Source organism: Dipteris shenzhenensis, chromosome 28 (assembly GCF_047967505.1).
Source record: "Dipteris shenzhenensis isolate YYH24624 ecotype China chromosome 28, Dip_SZ_1.0, whole genome shotgun sequence".
In the NCBI taxonomy this organism is placed as follows: domain Eukaryota; kingdom Viridiplantae; phylum Streptophyta; class Polypodiopsida; order Gleicheniales; family Dipteridaceae; genus Dipteris; species Dipteris shenzhenensis.
In genome coordinates, this window is record NC_141623.1 from 2,647,174 (window position 1) to 2,671,346 (window position 24,173).

At 47.9% G+C, this 24,173-nt stretch overlaps 1 protein-coding gene across 2 annotated transcripts in view; it reads right to left on the bottom strand.

Moving 5' to 3' along the window:
• Positions 1–24,173, bottom strand: part of LOC147883042 (putative methyltransferase At2g41040, chloroplastic) — a 130,539-nt gene that overhangs the window by 30,183 nt on the left and 76,183 nt on the right. For both annotated transcript variants that reach the window (XM_087399389.1, XM_087399388.1), the window contains 3 exons: positions 15,170–15,251; positions 11,360–11,553; positions 2,966–3,077 (listed from right to left, as the gene is read on the bottom strand). In XM_087399389.1, coding sequence (XP_087255515.1) covers positions 2,966–3,077; positions 11,360–11,553; positions 15,170–15,251 — 388 coding nt within the window. The remainder of the gene's footprint in view (positions 1–2,965; positions 3,078–11,359; positions 11,554–15,169; positions 15,252–24,173) is intronic.

Consider the following 24,173-nt stretch of genomic DNA (forward strand, 5'->3'; position numbering starts at 1 on the left):
ACCGTGGCTGTTTGCCCACTCTTCGATGATTATGCCCTGAGAGGCTTGTATTTAGCATTTTGACTCCTCGGGCTGAATCCGTTTTGTGATTGCAGCCCGCTGGCCTTTAGGCCTTCTTGTACTCTCGCTTTCAAGTAATATAACTAGCACTACTTTTTGCGCAAAAAAAAATAATGCCGCCATGGATATTTAAGCATAGCATCCCAAATCAAAGCTCGATTCCCAAAAGATTGAAGAGCATATACTGATGCGAATTCAAAGATGTCGCCTTGAACAAGGCATTGTATGATCATCCATCGACCATGGTGAACATTGAAGGCCACAATAGGGTGAAGATCATGCTTAATCAAAAAGGCTACCCCAGAGAAAGAGTGCTCTCCAACATAGAAAATGTCATAACCAGCTAAATGTCCAGATTTGCCCGCATACATATGCTGATTATGCTCTTGTAAAGCCACTATATCAGGCTGCAATTAGCGTATATACAGCCAGACCAGTTTCCATTTTTGACCATCACACAAACACTGTACATTCAAAGTGACACATTTGAGATGATCAAGCATATTTACAGATATAGGACAGGTATGTACAACAGCAAAAATGCCTTCTATGTCTGCATTTCCACCTCAGTATCCGGGCCTCGGCCCTGAGAAGAAAATTCAGCCTGAGGAGAAGACAACAAGGCAGCAACTTCCTCTTCTCGAAAGAGGGTACGATTGGCAATCACCTCAGCCCAAGTCAAACCAATACCAGAATTTTCAGCCAGTGTTTTGCCCTGAGAGGAAGCACCATTCCAAGTCCATGAGGGCAAAGGTCTCCTAGGTGAGGAAATTTTCTTGGGGTTTGCCAAGCATCATTCAAAGTTTTTTCCTTCGCCTGAGGATGAGAGGCTGAAGGCACAGAAGGAGGAACATCACCATTCGAAGCAACCGGTGCTTTCCCTTTATCCTGGACAGCAAAGAACTGTTTCACCCTCTTAGTCTTCATCAAAGAGGAGGCAGTAGAAGTCTTGCTCAGAGGCGGTGACAAATCAACCTCCAATGGCATTTTGGAAATATGTGGAGGGCATTGCGAAGCCATATGTCCGAACTTCTTGCATTCAAAGCAAGCACCTGCAAAGAGACCCCATTTCATCTTATAGAAGGCACTGCCTATCGAAATATTATTCACTGTAACCGAATAAGAGTCTGGGGTGGGATTATATGTGTCCCACAAAAACCAAAATCTACTTGAATTGCCATTAGGCCGTGGTGGACCAAACACTTTGCCAAGAGAGGCTGCAATTTTTGGCAAAAGAGAAGCCAGACATTAAGGGAAATCCACAACTTCCACCCAGACAAGGCATCTGTGTCGGATCAACGCCTGATAATCTCTGGTAGGAGACCAAGGCAGCACATGAACCATTTGTTGCCCATAAAAAAGAGGGGAGTGCTCCAATAAAATCTGCATGTGCTCTTCATCTGCCATGATCACTTCAAAAAAGCCCCTTGTTGCATACTTTTTTGACATAGCAACTGCCCAGGGTTCTAGTCAACCAGTTACCCACATTTGCAGTAGTAGGCATGCATCACCTTGTATACAAGTTGAGCCTCTGCAAAGGCATGAAAGGGGTCATCCTGACCCATGACCTGCTTTTGCTTCTTGCTTTGGACTGATCTTTCTTTTTGAAAAGTCTTAAAGGCATATGGACAATCTGCCATTTTTCGAAGAAAGAGGAAAGGTAAAGAAAGGGAAATATGTATAGAGCAACGAAGGAAGATGGAGTGAAAAGACTGGACAAGAGAAGGTATCATTGCAAGAGGTCACAGAAAGGGTATAGACTGCCAGGAAAAAAGGGAGGGAGGGAGGAGTAAACAAAGGGATGAACAGCCAGGAAACCGGAAGCTGAGCGTACAGACACAGGACTGTACGGAGAAGTACAGAAACAACAAACGTGTACGGAGCTGCATACGTGGTCTTCCTGAAATCTGTACGGAACTGCGAGCAGAACTGCACGGAGGTACGTCCACCTAACCTATACGAAATTTGCAACCTAGGTTTGTACGGACGTACGAACAGCGCCCACTCCAAGGTCTGCGGTAATACCCTCTACCTCGTCACTAAGATCAGCAGATGATGTGTCCTCTGAAGAGGAAGATGATCCTTGAACCACTCCTTTTGCTCGCATCTGATTTGACGACTCCGTGTCTGTAACGGCTGTCTCTGCCATCTACACGTTACCCTACTCCGTGGGTTGCTCCTGCCCTATGGGCTGCTCCAGCTGTATCTCATCTCTACCTCAACGTTGTCAGTATGACGATGCTTCTGCATGTGATCCTCTACGCGATCCTTGTGCTCGATGCTGATAATTCTAAACCGGTGTTGGAGCTTGCTGTAATCCTGGGGTCATGGCAAGTGTATGTGTACCCTTTGCAGCAGCAAGTACTCATGGTACACGAGCTTGAACCATCGAATGTGTCTAGCATCATAATCATAGCATATCTTGTTGTCATATGACATCATAGGCATCATCGTTCTCTTGACTTTACTGAATGAGAGACATATCAAGAGGTTTCATCTTCAGCTCGCTAGGACTAACCCTGCTTTGGCCTCCACTCAATGCTACTAGATTCATATTTAAATGAAACTTCGTTGGCACTCAACAAAAGGAGATACATGACCATCAAGACTAGAACCTCCAAATTTGTAGATTCTAGTTTTGCTTGCAAAGATTCACCATCGCCACCTGTTAGTTTCGCATTGCTTCGCCACCTGTTAGCTTCACATTGCTTGAGTGGACAGCTCATAATTTAACCAGCCTTTACACATGGTCTCAACAGCTTTGATTTCCTATTTTAAATCCTAAAAAGACCGGTGGAGATCCAATATATGATTTCATCCACTAAGAGCTACATTCCAGAATAAGTAATTCCAAAAATCAAATTTCTTTTCCTATGCTCATCTATTATTCATTGCACATATTTACCCCAGCTGAAGGATAAGGCCAACAGTGAAGGGCGGCACCCGCATGTACAGCATCAACACTTCCTGTTGCAAAGGGGAGCCTTGCCACATCTGCTCTCACCAATGCCAAGCTTCTGCAATAATACAGTATTTAACTGATATAAGTGAGTTAATGAGAGTTTAGACACAACAAGACATGAAATAGAAGAAACAATATCTGAGTAGTAACTAGTAGTGACCACGTTACATATTTTCCAGCGTTGAGCAATGAGGATATTCATGAGGAGCAAAATCCACGTTTAACATTTCCCTTTCTGCTGAAATATACTATAAAAGTCTAGTGAAGAATTGGAAGATAGAAGAAACATGAAATAATGAGCAAATGGTATCATTGCTAAACTAGATGGTATGCACAATCTAGTTTCTCGTTTCATTCACTTTCTTCAGATAGTTGAAAATATTGTGGCCAAGAAAAGTAGTAGACCTATCAGGCCAACTTTTGGTACATGTAATTAATCGATCATACAATCAATCAATTGAATGGAATCCATGGAATCCATGGCAGTAGATAATGTAGCATATATACGGAACCTTTATTACAAAGGTCAATGGACTTCACCTTTAGTATCAAAACTTCACTTTTTGCTTGTACTTCACTGTCAACTACTGCAACATGGAATGAAACGAGACAAAGCACTTACACTTTCTAGTGTGCTAATGGTAGTAAAAATGCAATGCAATTTACAAAGCAAAGGAATGGAAAATTGTGAAGTGGATAAAAGAATGAAAACTATCTATGCATGTCCCAAAAGTACTAATGGCTAGATAAGGAAACTTGTATACAAAGCACAATACTTTATTAAGTGCATGAAACGAATTTTCAAAAAGACACATTTTTCAAACCCAGATCAAAACATAAGAGACAAAGTCTCTAGATCCCAAAAGAACCTTACGGAATTCCAATGTAGTGTATATATATTCAACAGCTCCAATATCATTGATCCAAATTTGCAGTGCAAGGCCTTGCTTTGCAAATTTGTGGTCGGGGCTTTTGCCAAGACAGGAGCCTTGGAAATATTTCTCCACTCATTGAATACGGTCGTGTCCTCCTTCCATGGGTGGGGATTCGATGGACAATACCAGGTGGATTTTAACATCAGCGCATCTAAGGATCCCTTCCTCCCCTCTTATGGCTGCCATCTTGAAAGCTTAGGGTAGCTTCATGAGTAATCTCTAGAGAGTTCCCCCCTCTTTCCTACAAAAGATTGATAGGCAATCGGTCATGTGGAATGACAGTATACTTGATGATCATGGAAGACCTCTTGGTACTTCTCGTTACATGCAGTGGTCTAAGTGAGAGAGAGGACTCGCTTCCTCTGTGGATTCATGGAAGGAAGACCTTCCGAATGATCGTAAGCTTCACTTAGTACGTCACCTCAAAGGAGAATTCAGTAGATTGATGCATCCCTACCCTTGGTTGGTTTCAACAAATGGCACGGGTTTTGGATCATGTGGAGCAATGTTTTTTGCCTTGAGTTGGTATCTAGACCCCAACCAAGATCACATTTCCTTGGGTTCATGGAGGATTTGGCTCTATGGAGGCATTTCCATAAACCTTAAAGTATTTGCAATGGGATCCCGGGGAGTGGAAACAGATTGATGCAGGGAACCGTGAGAAGAGCCTCCCATTCTTTCGATACACGGTTAGAAATGCCAAGAGGCTTTAGCTCAGCTTCGGGCCTCAATGGGAGACTTGCAGACCCTCACGAATAGAAATTCACTCTTTTCTTTTGGCTTTCTATTCATGGAGGGATTGCAGTAAACCTGTGGAGGTCCGAGTTTGGTTCAAACTCTACTTGCCCTCATGGCCGCTCTGCTAAAGAGTCCATTCAGCATTGATTATGGGATTGCAGACATGCAATGTTTGTCTAGAAGGGGATTGCTAGTCTCTTGAGTATTTATGTTTCCTCCCCCTTCTTCATGACTTGGGACTCAATGGCTTTGGCTCTCTCTTTCGAGGCCTCAAGTCTTTTATGAGAGGTACGACTCTTCTTGTGCTATTTTGGTTCAATGACATTTGGTTGAGTCATGCTCTTTGGATGTGTTGCGCACTCTGCTTACACAAACCTGCACATGCCTTGTTGGACACTTTTTGGGAGGTTCTAGCAAGCTTTTTAGTAGGGTACATGTGGAGATCTAGATACACAAAGGAGTCCACACAAGGTTGAGATGGCATTTCCAGCCTCAACATTGGTGCTTTCTAGCTCTTCTTGATGAGCAGGTTGTTTGCCCACTTAGGGTATTTTGTTTCTCATGCTATGCATGATGTATTTCTACCATGAGCATCTACTCTTGGGTTATTTTTCATATTTAATAGAAGTCCTTTTTTTGGACCATAACCAAACCCATTTTTATAAGGTATAATAATTGTATTTTTTAAATACTATAATTAAAAGGAACTTGAGTATATATTTGAAAGAGCGCCAAATTAAGTGTGCTTTGTTTTAAGAAAAATATCATAAATGCTTAGACATTTTTCTTTTATATGCATTTTCATAATCTTTTTAAAATATTCCCCTCCGTTGCATGAGGGGGAGCATTCAAATGATGACAACCCAATTAGCCTTCAATTTCTCATAAAAGAGACCTTGAAAGAAAGATAACATTGCCGAGGAAGCCATCCTAAGTTACCCTGATTTGCACATTAGAAGAAGCAACATGTCACAATTCCCGCTATGACTTGAGCACATTACATGAAAGCTAGACAGGATACTCAAGTGTCTTGTCCGAGACTTTGGTAATTTTGTCTCCCAATACATATTGATCCAAACATTTAATTCCATCTTGTCCTACCTCTAGACTCTTTTTAGGCTAAAGTTTGTAGGCATTTCGATTAGCCTATAAGGCATGTCAATGCAATTTGTCAATTGTATCTCTTTCCTATGTAGAAATGCATTCTGGTGTGCAGAGCTTGGTCCCTTACAGGTATGCCTATGTGGTATGGTAAACATATCCCATTAAACCTCAAGGGGTCTAGACACCTATATGCACTAGGCTTAGACAATGAATACCTTAAGTAAATTTTTATATAAGGTTAGCATTTACATTAATTAAGTGAGATTTGAATACACAAATTAAACAAGCGGACAACCTTTCAATAAAGGAGACAAACGGTATCCAAATGCATCTTAGAACAAAGGAAGGTCTTCACACGTGTCCTCAAATATCGCAAACTCTGAGTAGAAGTAGTTATGTTGATTGTCTTTGATTGCCTCTAACAACTTTGATAAGCTCATAGTAGCGCTAGCATTCCTAATACCAAAACGTGCTCCTTCCTAATCGTTCATGCCTGTTTTTTTGCCACACCATTGCCTTCTAGTGGCCGCCCTTCAATTTGCGCTTGCACCCTTGAAGATTCCAATTGATGATGCCTACCTCTGAAGCTCTACTCTAGCCGCCCTGCTATCACGACTAGCTTCGAAACTGCTTTCGTCTGCTTCGAGTTTGAACCTGGGTGTTCTTGGCGCAACTTGCTGCTCTCTTCACTTTGAGCAGCCCCCGCTGACTGAGCTCCTATTGGACTTGGTTGTGGTTTTTTTTTGCTCAGCTGAGCAGTATTTAAAGGCCCGAGTCTTCTTTGCATTGCAGCAGATCCCTTTTTGGCTCTACTGGCATTTTCCTCGTCTATTCTCAGCAAGCTAGTCAGCCTTGTTGGAGCCTTGAGCAGTTCTCTCTTGCCCGAGCCTTTGGCTGGCCCATTGTATGGACCAAGCTCTTTAGCCCTTTCTTTTCCTTTTTTCTGTCCCCGCTTCCTTTTTTGCAAGCGCAATGGTTCTTATTTGTATATCTTTGAAGGAAAAATCCTAGTGGTGACCTTGGTCTGGCAAGAGGGGCTCACATGGCAGCTCCCTCAACTAGCCTAGACGCTAAGGTTCTACTTTCTCCAAAGGACGACCAACAGGTGAAGAATGCGGTACAGTCACTTCAGGACAACACTTTGGTGGGTAGGATAGTTGGACTCATACCCATGAAGAGTGAAGTGCAGGATTGGATTCAGGAGAGCTTAGCATTAGATGGTGACCATATCCGGAAGGTCATCATCCACAGGAGAGTTTTTCTTCTTCAGTAAAGTTCCCCCGAGACCACCCTCGCCCAAGTGCAATAGAGCCCCATTTTCCTTGGCCCGCACATTGTTTGCTTCATCCCTTGGTACCCTAGGTTCACAATTGATGACATGGACTCGACGCATCATGTGTTACATTTCTCGGTCATGCTCTGCTTTTCAAGGCTTCTAGCTCTCTCTCTCTCTCTCCCCCCCCACACACACACACACTGACATGCACTTAATAAAAATCAATTTACGATCATTTTCTTTTTTAAAAAAAAGGGTCAAGGTCTTGCCCTTTCGCATAATACTGCCTCATTTTTAGGGTTTCGCACAAAATTTTAAACCAAAAACATTGTTGAGCGTTTCTTCAAGGTGAGAAACTATGCCTCAGAGTTCAAGAAGGAGATCAAGCCTATACCTAAGTCTAGTCGAGCACTTGGATCTCTGAACTCCTATGGTATGGGACATAGGGGTCGTGGCCAAAGATGTAGCTCAATGCTTGGCTAACCTCAAGCTCAGAGGGAGATTCTCTATACTGGATCTATGGCTGGTTGGAGAGCTGGCCAGCTCTCCAATATGGATCCTTACTAATGATTGGTGGTTTTGCACACTTGGAGCTGAGAGATTGGTCTTCGATAATACATTGACCTTAGCTCCCCCGTACCTAGGTGCATGTTTCAAGGTTGGCGGGTTGTTTGAGTGAGTTGGGGGGGCATGCGTCTAGGCGCTTGCACGTGTGTCTGCATAGACGTGCGTGTGTGCATACAACAAGTTGGGAGGCAGAAACAGATTTTACTATAATGAATCTGATCTATCAGATCTACCGTAGAACAGATTTAATTGCACATTCAGCACACCATGTGTGTGTTGTTGTTATTTGGGAGGAAGGAGGGGGGCATGTGTGTGCTTGCAAGTCCTTCGTGACCAATGGTCTAGAGAAAGAAAGAAAGAAGGATGTATTAACGTCTGCAAAAGGCCTTGTGGGCCTATGAGACAAAGTACAAAATCAAAAGTAGCTCATACAAGCCGCTATGGGCTGAAGCAAAGGTCTCACTAAGGCCCTTGCTGAAAGCTAAAGTGCTAAACTAGTGAGCAAAATAGCAAAACAGCAAAATAGTATTAGGTGCTCAGAGGATAACGCTCCTAGTTCATGCCCAGGCTCCATATATCCAAGACCCTGGTGGCTCTTTGATGGGATGTGAGCAGCTCTCGTATCTGTGTCTATCAAGCTATCTCTCGAGACGACGGAGGGCGTGGTCTCCTCGATCTTTGTATCTGATGGCCTATGTCAAGGATGACGCCTCATCTTTGGCGGTCTCCTCTGAGGAGGGCTGAAATAGAATAGAATGGACCTCGATCGTGCGTGCTTTGGTCACTCTCTGTGCCGCATGTGGAGTGTGTGCCTCTCGTCTGGCAGCATTGTGGCGATGATTGTCACTACTAATCCATGATGCTCTCATCTCATTAAGCTCCTCTCCCTCAGCCTCCCCAGTAGCTGACTCACATGCATAGAAGTATGTAACACGTGTCTGTGCTCGGTTGATCTCGGTGACTTGTGGCATCACCTCTTGCTGCTCTCATCTAAATCAGTTAGAGCCCAACACAAACCTGGTCGGGAAAACGGATCAGCCGTGTAAGCGGACCAAAGCCATGCCCCTCCTGAACGAGGCAGTGATATCGCCCTCGGATTAAATAGTAGACTGGGCAAACACAAAGAAAGTGCTCCTCTGTCTCGACCTCCCCCATCACGCATAGTCTACAAATCCTCTGCTCTCTGGGTATGCATGCAGCTCTCCCTACCTCAATCCTCAGCTGATGTGACGAGACTCGCAACTGTCCAATGGCAATCCTCAATGCATGTGAAACTCTCCTATTCTCGAGATACTGAGGTCTGCTGACGAGACCATACTCCAAGACCTACAAGAGGTGGTCATGGTAGAAGTGGATCTTACTGGGGTACTCCTCTCCCCCCAAGCCCTAGACGTATGAAGCTGGAGCCAACTGTATGGTACGGTTGATCTCATCTCGTGGGATCATCTCCGGTGGTGCATCCATGGTGTATTGAAAGGAGGGGGGTAGTCTATCCATTTGAATGCTGTGACTAGCAAACCATGTTAATACCCATGCATACCATGTTGTATCAACACCATTCTCTGCCAGTCGCCGCCTGAAAGACTCCAATGCTAGCCTCGGTAATCTCCACTAGGGTAAGGCCAAGACTTTGTGGAGGAATGTCACTGTCTGAAAGATGGCATCAACCTAGAGAGGAGTCATGGCGCTTCCACTTTGTCGCTGAAATGTCAATCCCCTAGAAAGGTGTTGCATATGTGGCAATCAGTCTCACTAGGGTGTCAAAAAGCCAACTCCTCGTCGGATGGGTCCTCGACGTGTGTTTGGAAGCACTGCCTCTCTAGTCGGGCCAGAGCACCCCACCCTCATGTGAGTCGTGTAGTAGCTACATGGGTCATCGTGAAACCTGGCTCGGTGAACAACACTCCCAAATATGTGTAAGATTGCACTCTCTCCACTGGCTCATCTCGATACATGAAGCTATGGCAACGGGACACGCTTGCGTGGTGTTGAAGATAATAACCTTGGTCTTTCCAAGGTTAACTGTCAAATCTCTCTCTCTGCATAACATCTCCAAAGCCTCTAGATGTTTCTACAATCCCTCTACTAAGGATGATATGAAGACTATGTCATCTTATGGCACTGTTTGCACCATCAGGTTAGTCAGAAGTGAATCCTCTCCACCTAGACGATCTACAAAGATGTAATCTCATCGACATAGAGCCCCAAGAGAGTCGGTGAGAGGGGGCAGCCTTGTTTCACTCCGATAGTGCTCTCAACCCAATCTGATAGACCTCTCGGGGCATGTGCTCTCCCTCTGGCAGACTCATATAGACTCATAACCCCCCAAATCATGATTTCTAGGAGCTGCAACTCCTGTAACCTCTTGATCAAGCGGGAATGTGGGATAGTATCAAATGCCTTACGAAATTCTACGAAGCAAGTGTAGACTTTCTAGTGCCTCAACTTCGCCTCCTCAATGATAGCCCTCAATGAGAGTGCTAGTATGCTTATGTCCAAGTCTCTTTGGGTGTGAAAGTATGGCAACCTTTCTTTTCGAGCCAGGCTGTTTTATATGGATAACTATCTGGATAAGAAATCCATATAGTAATATAATTCTATATGTGATGAGTTATTTTCTCTCTTTTTTTTTGGTAATGAGTACAAATAATTATGAATGGGTAGTCTCCTACCTACACAAAAACAAAAAGACTGCATATAGCAATGAAGGTTTTCATCTGTTGGTCCCTTGCTTCTATGAACTTGGTCAATGCTAGGAAAAAGAAACTAGACCAAGAGATTATTGGTTGATTTTTTTTTTTTCCTCCTCACAAGCTTCTTCATGGCATTCATAGGATAGAGCTATGTCTAGATTCTTCCAAGACAGCAGGATTGGATGCTAGCCGAGAGAACTATAGGTTGAGTTGCCCATGAATTAGGGAAAAATTTTTCAGGTCCTTTTGGACAAGGTACTTGCTGATTTGGGAGAGATTCTCTCTTGTTTGAGGAGACTGTAAGGATAGCTGCAATGAGGAACTCTAAGCAACATAGGGACTGATCTTACAAAAGAGCAGGTTTATTGATTGAGGATTCCAGTGGAGAGAAGAAGATCAAAGGAGTTCATAAGAAAGAAAAAAGAGCCAGAGGGAGAACTTGGAGCAGAGGGAGAAGAAAGAAGAGTCAGACGGAGAAGTTGGAGCAGAGCAGCATTTGGAATGATCAAAGGAAATACTAAGATATCCTCCAGAACGGCCTTGGGTATGTACAGGTAGATCCACTGTAAAGCCACAAAGGCAGTAACATCAGTAGCAAATCCCCCGTAAAGTGTTTACTCATCAATTCAGCTAATTCAACAGCAATTCACAAAAGGAGCTTCATTATTTTTTAATTCAATCTAGGCTCCATCAGGTGGTGCAATCCGTGCAGTTCTTTGTTTCCCCCTATGAATTGAATCTTCTACTTCAAAAGGGGGAAATTTGAATTCTTGATAACAGGATTGTATTGCCACAAAAGAATTTGGCTATGTTACTCAAAATCTTTATACGCAAATGAGCATGTTATAAAATTATAAGATATTATATCCCTATTCTGCATAAAACAAGAACGATTAGGATAAAGCAATAAAGGTTTTCATCTGTGAAGGATTAATAGTAATGTATTGCCACACAAAAACGTTTGTACGGACCAATTTGTTTCCACAAAAGAAAAAAGTTGTAAGGATCAAAGGAAGAGGCATACGCCTTCTCAAGAGACCGATCCTGTTTTATGAATTCATAACATTGTCGAAGCATATTTTCAGAGAAATCTGATGCAATTACAGCAGAATAAGCCTCGGATTTTGCAAAACGACGTGAGAAAAGTCCACTGCCACAGCTGACATCTAATAACACTCCGCCTGTGGTTGACTTGAGAAATTCTTGAGCGAGATTCAGCTGCATCATTCCACCATTTCATTCTCATCAGAAAAGATACACGTTCACATACGTTTTAGTATATACCATAAAGACAAACCCTACAATTCATTACAACAGTCTGCTTGCATTGATGAAAATGGCTTGCTTTGCCAAAACTCTACTTGAAAATATGACAACATCTAGATTCACTTTTTCCTTAATTGTCCTTTCCATTTAAAGGCATCAAGGTGTAACCATTATTGATTTGAAATTGTATTTTGAAATAGCACCAGTGTAATGAGTCAGTTTGAAAATTGTATTTTGAAACAGCACTTGTGCATAGCAGATGTATTTCCTTCAGACTTTGAGGAGTGGGAACTAGTCGAGTGCTTCTTAGGTAAGTTTACTGCCATTCATGAGGATTTAGGAAGGCAAATGCATGCTAGAGAGAAGTCCTCTGCTTTGAAACAGGCTCTACCAACTTTTCAATAGCAAGCCATTTGCATTTGACACTTAGATAGACGAACCTGCTCCATCTCTTGTATGAAATCTTTCAAGCATTAATAGAAGGTTCCTTTATTTGAAAAAAAAAAACGGTTAAGACAGATCACCAAGCCCTTAAGTAGCTTCAGACAATGCCTAGTGCCATGATGTTGTTTGTAGGCCTCCGTACTGCTACTGACTCGGCCTTGTCTTGAATGAAGACGCCCTTGCAGAGCAACATTAACACTAACTTCCCAAGGCTTGGCAAATGGTAGATCTGCTAAGCTAATTGAATGGCAGTGATCACCTTTGTCCCATCAATGAGGGCCCACAGCTAGTGGTATGTCCATCTACTCTAGACAAGCCTGAAGTCCAAGAAGCTTGCCACCACATCATTTGTAGGGAATGGATATGACAAGAAGAATGTTGACAAAAGAGAAGGGTCAAGTAGTTTGAAGAGGGCGATTTGTCTGGGTAACATTAGCAAAAAAAGACCCCCTAAAGTGGAGAAATATTGGAGTTTGTGGAGATCCTAAAGAAGATCGGCCCATAGGTTTACAAGATAGAGTTACCAACAAGCAAAAGAATCAGTATAATGGTTTTAGAAACCAAGTAAGAAAATGAGTATCCCTATAAGGTATTACGTCAATGGCAATCCATGGCATCTCACCATTTCTTTGAAGAATAGATCAACAGCCTTGAACAATATGTGCCATCTTGCGGAACTTGTCCACCACTATCGTAAGGCTATTATATTTCATCATGGTTCTTGGCAGTTCTACTATAAAATCTATGTTCACATCTTCTGCCAAATGGTGATAGAGAAGTATCAACAAGTGTCTAGTTCAAATTGCTATTTCTAGAGTTGCATGTGAGAGGAGCACACAAATGGATTAAGGAAACTAAGGTGGCTATCCAAAGGCCTACACAGAGGGCTTCACACCCGTGGATGAGGACCAATTAGAGGTAGGCTGAGAATGGCAAGCAAGATAGGGGAATGCAAGGCTAGAAGAGCCACGCTGAGGATTGGATAAAGTGGGGGAGGCAGGGGCTCCTTGTGTCCAGAGGCAGTTACATGATAGAGATTATAAAAATTAATTGTGTCCGTGTGTGCGTGTGTGCACATGCACGGGCGTGTGTGGGGGGCAGTGAAGACAAAGTCATCAGCACAAGCATATGCTAATGACTCTTCTTTGCTCCAAAGAACATAGAGAAGGATCTTTCCAAGCTCATGAATGCCTTATCATTGTGTGGCTGCTGGCCTCCAGGTGAACTTTCAAAAACCTAAGCTTCTACCACTGTATGCAAAAGACTGACATATCGTTCTATGGCCTGGGAGATTCTTCCATGTACACAGCTTGTGCGTCATCTTGATTATCCTTTGGGGTGGACAATTACTCATGTTCAACAAGCAGATTGGGTCCTGAAAAAGAAGTTGGAATATTGGAAGTTACATGTCCTACTCTGCATAGTCCAATCGATCTTGGTTGCATGTATACAATTCTTTTTGCCTTTAATGATGTTTACCAGGCAGATCTCTCTTGTTTCATGTCTAATATATTGGAGGCTTTCCAGCAGTCGCAACATTGTCATAAAGGCTTGAGTTTACTTTCCTTAGAGCACCTCTGCTCCCCTAGGATGCATGGGGGACTAAATATTTTTAATATTTACATCCACATTCCGTCTCACAAAGGGAAAATGATGCTTGAGTTTATGCAAGTTGACCAGCCATAGACTTTCATGAGGTGTCACTTGATTACGCATTTGACTACTGATGCATTTGGCCACTGGCCTCCAACTCATTGGGATTTTCTTTTTGTCTATATTGATGGAAAGGTTAAGGGATGCCCTTTTGTGACTCGCATGCTTTTTGGTTGGAAGCACACACTCTCTCATCTTAAATGGCATGGTTGGGATGCTTTTGATGATAACTCTTTGCGTCCAGAGAGTTTACATTGGTCAAAGGTGTTTGTGCATCCATTTGCCATTCAGGAGCCTAGACAATCGTATTTTCTTTGGTCCAAAGGGATTCACATTGGGGGAGATGTGCTTAGTGATACAAGTACTGTGCTATCTTTTCCTGCAGCAGTCAGACAATTTGGCTTGGGACAGCATTATAGGTCCCTTTGGCAGATATTCTCACAGATGCTTCATGACTTCCACTCACTACCCTGTCTTCTCAAAGACTGGGCTCTTCATTCAAATGACTCTAGCTGTTATCCCTTATTGTCGAATGATATAACAATTGCCAAGTAGTGAAACTTTTGCAGCCGCCCCCTTGGATTTAAGCTTATGCAAATCACATTAGGTCTATGACAACTAATGCATCATGGTGGCGAAAAAGATTGCTGCAACTATGGACCTGCGAACTCCCTCGTCGACAAGTTTTTGTGGTGCGGGTTATGCTTGGTGTTCTGCCATATGGTAAGACCTTGGCACGTGGACATATTGCTCTTGCACTTGACAGATGTTTGGCCCGTAGAGAGTACTTGGCTCATCTTTTCTAGCATTGTTTGTGACTTTTATTTTTTTGGCAGCAGTTTCCTACAGGTGTGTTTTCCTAGTGCTTCTTTTGGCAAGCTCTTCTGGTTATTTGGGCTCCAACCTGTTAGACAGAGATATGAGCTTTTTTCCAACTGGGTTTGCTATTGGACACTTTAAACTCTATGGGCTGACAAAAGCCATACAGTCTTCGGTGATCCCTCCTAGCCCAGTTTCATTTCTTCCGGGAGTCTCTGCAGAAATCATTCTTCGACTGTCTGCATGCTTGTGATATGGACTATCCTGCATACTTGTCTTGTAATGCCATCTTTTTGTGTTGTAGTTTTATGTTCCCTCTCTGGGGACTACGTTTTGTAGTATAAGTATAAATAGATTTCACTAAAAAAAAAGTTTGTGCATACATATACATACACACATACATCCTTGTATTCAAGGAAAAACCACTTTGGCAAAATAAAGAGCAAAGCAAACCTAAATAGCAAGCCCTTCCTGGAATACCAATGCATTTTGGTGAACAAGCATAGCAGATCATTGACTTCTGATAAGATATTAAAAAGTTCGCAAATCTGATATATGGAAAGAGCAGAGAAAAGCAGACTGCAGGAGCTGAAGCCTGAAATTAGCGAAAAACTTGATAATCAAGACTATAACAGTTCTAGGAAGATTAAACCTCCTCATCAGGCCCGGGAAATCCTCTTCTCGAAAAGTTTTGCCTCCAGCCTCTCTCATACACAAATGATACAATCGGACTTCTGCACACAAAGAGAATAATTCCAAAAGTGACTCTCAGCAAAATTAGAATGTTCACTGCTAAATTGCAACTGACAATAATACAAGTACTATGTTAGGTCACACGATATAACACTATTAAACTTTTTCCTAGTGATTACAGCAAATTTTTTAGAACGTTAAGAACAAGAGAGTATGCCAAAGAAAGACAAGAAAGAAGTAGCCAATTCTGTGTCTATAGATAAACTCTGTACAATTCTTTTTGAAGTTTGTCAGACTAATGTCTGTCTCTATAGGAACAAAGTGGAGACAGGTTGTGGACACAAGTGAGCAAGAGTGCACACACAAGAAAGCTCCAATAGAAATGCAAATGAAACAATACAAGTACTTGGTATATATAGTACCCAAGTACTACTGGTCAACCATAGGGTTCACTTTATGCCTACAACACCATATCTTTGTAATCTCTTACAAATCCCCCCTCAAAGATATGGCTGAAAGTACCCTGGAAACATCTCACGTGTTCCGTGCAGTACCTAAAGTACCATGGTTGCACAAATTCATCTAAATGGATATGCAACCTATGGGAGTATATGAAAACAATGTCATTGTGAATCACTTCACAACCCCCCCTGACATTGTGAGAATGTCTTTGATCCCCAAGCCATGTCGATGTCGTAAGAAAAGATCTGTTGGCAGGGCTTTGGTGAAGATATCCGCCAGATTGTCCTCAGAGGACAATAGATGAGATCAATGAAGCCATCAGAAATACAATCCCGTACATAATGATAATGATTTTCAATGTGTTTCATGCGAGCATGAAAAACAGGATTGTTGGCTATGGCAATGCAACTCTGGCTGTCACAGAAGATAGAGTTTGCTTCGCCATCCTATGCATGATGCAAGTCATGCAAAAGCTTCCTTAACCACATTAACTCCGTAGTGGCTGAATTTGCAGCTTTGTACTTTGCTTCACTGGAGGAAAGAGAGACTCGCTCTTGCTTCTTACTAAGCCATGAGATACAGGCTGAACCCAATGAGAAGCAATAGCCAGTAGTGGACCGTCTGTCGTCAATGTACCCTGATCAATCTGAGTTGGTGAAACCACTCAGCTTTAGATCACAATCTGAAGCATATCTAGAATGTCTAAATTCTAGAAGACAGCCAAGGTGTGTTAGCACGCGTCGCTCCTGCGAGCTTCCATCCCCCATCGCTAGCTACCTCCCCCCCCCCCCCCCCGCCGCGACCACCCCCCGCCCCCTGTCTCTCCACCCTCACCTTCCGCTCGCCATCCCCCTCACCCGCCGCCTCACTCGCCTCACCCGCCATCCCGCTCACCCGCTACCCATCCCTCCGCCTCGCTCGTCGCCTCCCATCCCCCGCCCCCTGCCTCTCCGCCCTCGCCCCCCCCCGCCCTCGCTCACCCGCCCCCCTCGCTCACCCGACCCGCCCCTCGCTCACCCGCCTCGCTCACTCACCCGACCCCCTCGTTCCCCGCCTCCATCCCGCTCCCCCCCGTCCCCCGCGCCCTCACCCGCCTCTCCGCCTTCCACCCCCCCTCGCCTCCATTCCGCTCCCCCCGCTTCCTTCCGCTCCACTTTTTTTTTTTTTTTTTTTAAAATATAAACTCCGCTCCCCCACCCTCCAATTCACCCCTCCGCCTCCGCCACATCACCCCCGCCCCCCCCGCCCTCCCGCGCCACCCGCCTGCCCCGTACCCTTCACCCCGCCCCGCCCGACCCCCCCCGTTCACCCACCTCGCTTCGCCCGCCCCTCTGCTTCACTTCCCCACCCCGCCTCCACCCTCCGCCTCCGCCACCATCCCTTCCATACCCAGGCGCCATCCTCCCGCTTCGTCTCCCCTTTTGGGGTGGCAGCCTGTTCTTCATCGGAAGCTTGCAGTTAGTCTTGGCGGTATGGCGGCCCCCTGCCCGGATCCGGAGGCCCAGTCGGACCCTCCCTCTCCAGATGCCTACCGCGTTATCCTGACAGAGCAACAATCATCCCGTGTGCAGGAGGTTGCCACTGACTTTGCCCGTACCTCTGTTTACGGTAGAGTCATTGGACACTCTCCCTCCAGAGCAGCCATCAGGGACTGGCTCCAGTCCACTCTCCTGCTAGAGGATGGCCATATTGAGGAGGTGGCCCTTATGGGAAGGGGCATCTTCTGGCTCAAACTCTCCAATGAGAAAGCTGCGAGCAACCTGATTGCCGGTTCCCCCACATCGGTGGATGGAAAGATTATCATGATAGTCCCGTGGTACCGTGGATTCAGCGCAGCAGATTTTGATGTTCGGTTCCGTATACCTCGCCACCCAGTGACACTAGTTTTTCCAGGGCTTGCTGCTGAGCTGCGGCCGATTGTCAGGGACTTGGGCTCCCATTTTGGATGGGTTATGCACGACACCTTCGCCGATGCGGTGACCACGGCAGGAGCCCCCCGTGTCCGAGTGGCTGTGGCAGACCCTGCGACCCTCCCTGCAGTGATCGAGATTGTGACAGATGCCGGCAGCATCACCCAGAGCATGATAGTCACCGGACAGCCAGGTCAGTGCCTGAGGTGCCATGGCTTTGGGCACTTGGCGGCTGCGTGCCCACGCTTCGCCAGTTCACCTCGACCCCCCCCGCCCCCGCCTCCTCCGCCCCCGCCCCCCCCTGGACAGTCACGTCAGGAGGAGCCGAGGCAGGCGGAGCCCGGTCCAGAGTTAGTGGGTGGCTGGACCGAGGTTAGAAGGAAAAGAGGAAGGAACAAGAAGATCTCGGATAAAGGCAAGGAGGCAGAGGTTACCCTTCCGGCAGCAGCACCCCAGAGACCTGACAGGAAGCCGCCCCAGGGACCTGGGAGAGCTTCTTCGTCGACGGCAGGCCACCCGTCACAGCCTCAGATCCCCCCCTCTCCCGCTCCCCCGCCCCTTTCCACTCAGCCCCAGTCCCCTCCCCAGTTTCCCCTCCCTTCGCCCGGCCCGCAGCCTCAGCCTCCGTCTCTTCCTCCTCAGTCTCCTTCTCCTCCCTCTCAGCCCCAGCTCCAGAGGAGTCCCCATCCCCCCCCTCCCTCCGCCCCCCTCGACTCCTCTACAGTGTTAGCTGCACCCTCGGCTTCCCAATCGAGGGCAACCCCCGCTCCGCCTCCTCCACCTGCTCCGCCAGTCGCCTCCGTGGAGCTCGAGTCGCCTGCCCCTCAGCCTCCTCCCCCTCCCCCCCCGCTGGCAGGACACCCGGAGTCTACACCACCACCGGAGCAGGCTTCCATGGCCGCTAGCCCCTCAGTGGCAGACTCTGATGGGTCTCAGCTTCAGGAGAGAGCGCTTCCTCGAGACTTTTACAGATCAGGCCCCTGGGACTACTTGGACGTGGCCGACCTTGGGACCTTCCCGGCTTATCTCGACATCAGCATCTTCTTGCTCCGCAAAGGGGCGGATGGGAAGATTGTCGCCTTGGCCCCTAGGGATGGCCCTAGCTTCGCCTTCACGTTCCTCAGCGATGGCACCGAGACCTGGACAGACGACACGGTTTGGGAGGCGCTCAGAGAGCAGACACACGCCCAGGTCTGTTCCTGGATAGGCCCGTCCGGTGGGCAGCTTCTCGAGACTCAGTGGTCCGAGGGCGATGTGCGCTTGCGGTGGCGCTGCGCCGCCAAATGCTTCCGACTGATTGTGATCCTCAGACCTGCCCCGTCATGGCCTCTCCCCCAGGATGTCAGAGCTTGGTCCCATCAGAAACTCCGCACCTTCTATGGGATGACCACTTCAGAGATCTCGAGCTGGCTCGAGAAAGCATTTGTTCATGGCACCAAAGGCCTCTCGCCTTTGTTGAAGGTGTTGAAGGACGGGCAGGACGATCCCGTCTCCCCCTCCAAACCTTCTCATAAGCGGCAGCGCCTCCATTCCGACATGCCTGATCCTTCATCGACTTCGACCGCGAGCAGACAGTTGTTCGCAGCCCCCCATCCCTCGCCATGAGCCTACACCTCGTATCCTGGAATGTGAACGGGTTTCACTCTTCTGGCACCCGTGGTCCCAGGAAGCTCATTTTGCGGCAGGAACTTCAGCCTGCAGTGATTGGTCGTTTGGATGTACTTCTGCTCCAGGAGCACAAGCTCTCTGCGGCTCATTCCCGTAGCTGCGGGAAGGTTCTCCCTGGACGTTCCTACACTTACTGGGAGCCCTCGATCGGCGCACAGGGGAGGAGTGGGGGTGTCTGTACCTCCGTGTGCGAGCAGTTAGCCCAGGGAGTTTTCGGTCATGGCACGTTGATCCCAGGCCGAGCCCTTTGGGTAGGCCTGGATTTGGAGGGATCCAAAATTGGAATACTCAATATCTACGCTCCTACAGACCTCCGATGCAGAGCCACTTTCTGGAGGACACTTACAGGGATTCTTCCAGTCATGGATTCCTGGATTGTTGGAGGTGACTTCAACAATCTGGAGTCATTGGAGGACCAGCAGGGCAGAGGTCCGGAGTTTACAGGTATGGCTCAGGCAGAGCAGTCAGCTTGGGACTCCTTCATCTTCGCGACAGGAGGTAGGGACAGCTGGAGAGACCCGTCCTTCCGGCGTTGGCACGGGAGCCTGGACTTCTCTTGGGGCTTCCGCAGGGAAGGAGGCAGACTCCTGGAGAGGCTTGATAGATTCTATGTCAGTGATTGGGCCATCAGTAGAGGCGGTCAGGCGGGTATAGTTCCAGGGACGACACTTTCCGACCATGCGCCGGTACTCCTCTCATTAGATTCGGCAGCCCAGACCCTCCCCCCCCGGTCATGCAGGATTCCCGATTCTATTTTCTCGAGGGAGGACGTGCGTAGCAGTATTTGCAGTCTTTGGGACAGAGATTGGGGGGAGTGTACGGATTTGGTGGACTCAGTTGCGCAGGCTCTGCAGGAGTCCAGCCAGATCTGCCAGCTAGCAGCCCTACAGGTTCGTCAGGAGTGGTGGAGTAGAGAGAGAGCTCTTCGGAGGGACCTCGCATCCATTCAACGACTCCAGCAGGCTTCCCCGGGCTCGGAGGAGCTTCGGATCCAGGCCCTTCGAGCCAGAGCCCTCCTGGAGGAGACACTCCAGCGCCGCTCAGAGTTTTCCTATCACGCCTCTCTCTCCTTCTGGGCCCGGAAGGGTGATCGGATGTGCAGAGAGTTCTTCAGGACGCATGGCCAGAGAGCTGCAGGTGATCAGCTTCGGAGTCTCAGGACAGCGGATGGTCACATCGTTACGGATTCGGGGGAGGTCCTGGGGTTGGCCACTGACTTCTACAGGACCCTCTTCCAGCAGGAGCCGCTTGCCCCTCGTGCTAGTCGTGCCCGTGAGGAGGTGTGGAGGCACATTCCATCCCTGGTCCAGCCTAGCATGCAGGCGATGTTGTTGGCGCCGTTTACCTCGGATGAGATGCTGGAGGCCTTGATGGCTATCGACGGACAGAAATGCCCAGGAGAGGATGGGCTTCCCCGAGCTTTCTTCATTTCCTTCTGGGACCAGATCCATCAGCCCCTCCTCGCAGCTCTGCAGGGGATTTTCAGCAGCGGTTTGATGCCAGAGAGCCTCTCTTCGGGTCTGATTTGCCTCATCCCGAAGGGAGGAGATAGACAGGAGATCCGCCAGTGGCGTCCGATCACTCTCCTTACTACCGCCTACAAAATCCTCGCTAAGATGATCAGTGCCAGAGTTCGGCCTCTACTCCCAGACCTCATTCATGACACTCAGACAGGCTTTGTCCAGGATCGCAGTATCTTGGATAATGTCTTCACCTTTTCAGAGGCGGCGGAGTGGGCTCAGCACAGTGGATCACACCTTGCCATTCTACTTCTCGACTTTGAGAAGGCCTATGATCGCGTGGACTGGGCCTTTTTGGAGGGGACTCTGGAGCGGCTAGGTTTCCCCGCAGGATGGATTCAGGGTATCTCAGCTTTGTACAGGACAGCGTCTAGCAGGGTCATCATTGGAGGCAGGATGGGTGAGCGCTTTAGCCTGGAGAGATCAGTGCGTCAGGGTTGCCCCCTTGCTCCTTACCTGTTTCTTTTCTTCGCCGAGGCCATGACTTACTACCTTCGGGCGAGGTCTACCGGGATCCGGGGGGTTCGCCTTCCACTTCGGGAGGACACGGAGCTTCTGGACTCGGAGTACGCAGATGATACAGCCCTTTATGTCCAGGATGATGAGAGGATGCTAGAGAGGGTGCGGATGGCCTTGGAGGTCTTCTGCTCGGCCGCTGGTGCGAAAATCAACTGGAACAAGTCAGTTGGTTTTCTCACAGACCCTGGGGCGTGTTCTCAGTGGGGGCGATTTCTGGGTTTCAGATGGATTCCACGAGGACAGACAGCTAGATACCTTGGCTTCCAGGTTGGCCTAGACATCACGCCAGCTCAGCAGTTTCTCCCGGTGCTAGACTCCATCCGACGGAAGCTGGCTTTCTGGAGTACTGCTAAGCTGTCTCTTGCAGGTCGTGCCCTGGTAGTTAACCAGGTCCTTCTAGCCACGGCTTGGTATGTGGCTTCATGCTGGTGCTTCTCGAGATCCAGCGTGGCACAGCTCAGGAGGTTGGTTCGGAACTTCCTTTGGTCTGGGGAGGATGGTCTTAGAGATACCAGAGCCAGGGTTGCTTGGCAGACAGTCATTCTTCCGCAGGTAGAGGGTGGCCTGGGGGTTATCGATCCAGAGCTCCAGAGTCAGGCCTTGTTAGGCAAGCTTGTCATCCGCGGTTTGACCCCGGGGGGGCAGACGTGGAAGATGTTGCTTCAGCAGGGAATAGGCTCTTGTGTCCCGCGCCGAGGTGGAGAGTGGCCACCGTCCCTCAGGTGGATCTTCACTTCTGCCCCGCTCACTCAGCCCCGTTCTCCACTCGTTCGTAGCCTCCTCATGGTGTGGAGGCGGCTTTGTCTCAGTCTCATACAGTCCCAGCCCAGCTGTCAGGAGGAGATCGATCGCCAGCCGCTCGTCTGGAATGGGCAGGTCAGAGACGCCGAGGGCCTTCAGTTGGGGGAGAGATCACATATCAGGTGGGACGGCTGGATGAGGGGGCCAGCCCGGTCCCTTCGGGTTTGGAGGGATACGTACAGACATCTGGAGATGACCGATCTTGCAGTCGCAGCTGGAGGTGCACGTGGAGTCCAGGCGAGACGCACGGAGATTGACGGAGCGATCCCAGCCGCTTGGTTGGCTCCACCTGAGCCTCAGGTCCTCATGCCTGGAGACACCCGTTGGCTGGGACAGTTCACCCCCCGTGGCATCCCACTGGTGGTCGCAGGACGTTTGGATGACTCCTCTATCGCCTTCTTCGCGGTTTCAGGGGATGGACGACTCAGGAGAGAGGATGCGCTCATCGACCCCCTACTCCCGTGGCAGAGGGTTAGGGTCGTAGGCCTTCTGGGGAAGGTCTGGCGTACCGACCCTAGTATCGAGCAGGACCAGTTGCAGCTTTGGCGTCTTTGGCTATGGGAGGGGCGGGCCTTGTCAGAGCTTGAGTGGGACCCAGGAGAGTGGTGGTGGCCAGAGATTGTGACAGGACAGGGGCCGACTTCCTTCTTCGCTTACAGCACGACTCTGGGCAGGCGAGTTCTTGGGAGGATGCAGAGCCGCCCCCCCACCCAGCGACCTAGCTGGTACGCACAGGGTATTTCCAGGTTCTTTTTGCAGGCATTCTGGAAGGCCTTGTGGGAGAGCTGGCGGCCGCGGAAGATCTCATACTTCCTGTGGCTTCTTGCCCACAAAGGTCTTCCAGTGGGGAGCTGGTTGAGGCAGATAGGCCAGGACGGTTGCTGTCAGATTTGCCATGCGGACGAGGAGTCACCAAAACACTGCCTGTGGAGCTACACGCGCGCCCAGGAAGTGTGGAGGTGGACCTTCGGGCTTCTTACCCGCGCAGCACCAGAGCTAGGAGTGATCACTTGGGGCGCGTTCTGTTGGTGCAGCACCGCACCTGGTCTTCATCACTTGTTCGAGGCATGCCAGCAGGACCCCACCTTCCTTATCACACAGGGGACGTGGGGGCCGCTCGAGGGTATCCCACAGCACCTAGCAGAGGCTGATACAGGAGTTTGGGAGAGCCAGCCAGTCTGGGAGATTATCAGCAGCATTACAGGATGGCACATCTGGACCTCGCGCTGCTCGCAGATCCTCGGTGGTACTTCCTTATCGATTGCCCAGATCATGGCGGAGATTTGGAGTGAGATTATTCATACCCTCAGAGGCCAGTGGGACCAGATTCAGGGAGACTCCCGGGCTGGTCAGGAGAAGCGGAGACGCTTCCTCCAGGCTTGGGACACACAGAGCCTCTTCTTCGAGCAGACTACGCAGGGCCTTCGGTGGCACTACTCACCACCCCGATGGCTGTTCATTCACACTCAGCATATCCCTCCGTGAGAGTATGATTTATTATGCTACCTTTTAGGGCTGCGTCCGGTTTGTGAACGCAGCCCGTCAGCTATAAGCTGACCTCTTGTATTTTGTTCTCGAAGTAATATAATAAGCACTGTTTTTTCGGAAAAAAAAAAAAAAAAAAAAAACAATCTGAAGCATATTGCAAGCCAAGAGAGAGAGTGCCATGGACATATCTTAGAACCCTCTTTGCTGCATTCCAATGTGTGATCGTGGGACAATGCATGAACTAGCTCAAAAGCCCTATGGCGTAGGCAATATTAGGCCGTGTGGAGCATAGATATATCAAACTGCCAACCAACTGCCTGTACAAAGTGCCATCAAACTTTTCAGCAGTATCATGCTTACTCAGCTTGAGTCCCTTTTCAATGGAGTAGCCACAGGCTTACAGTTCTCCGTTTGTGACATAGAGATCCCATCATGGGTCTGCCAAAACTCAATGCCAAGACAGTGCAATAGGCCCAAATCCGTCATGTCAAAGTTGTGACATAAGGCGGACTGCACTGCTGTAATTTGCTACAAATCACTGCCAGTGAGTATAATGTCATCCACATATAGTACCAACATGACCAATTCTGATTTT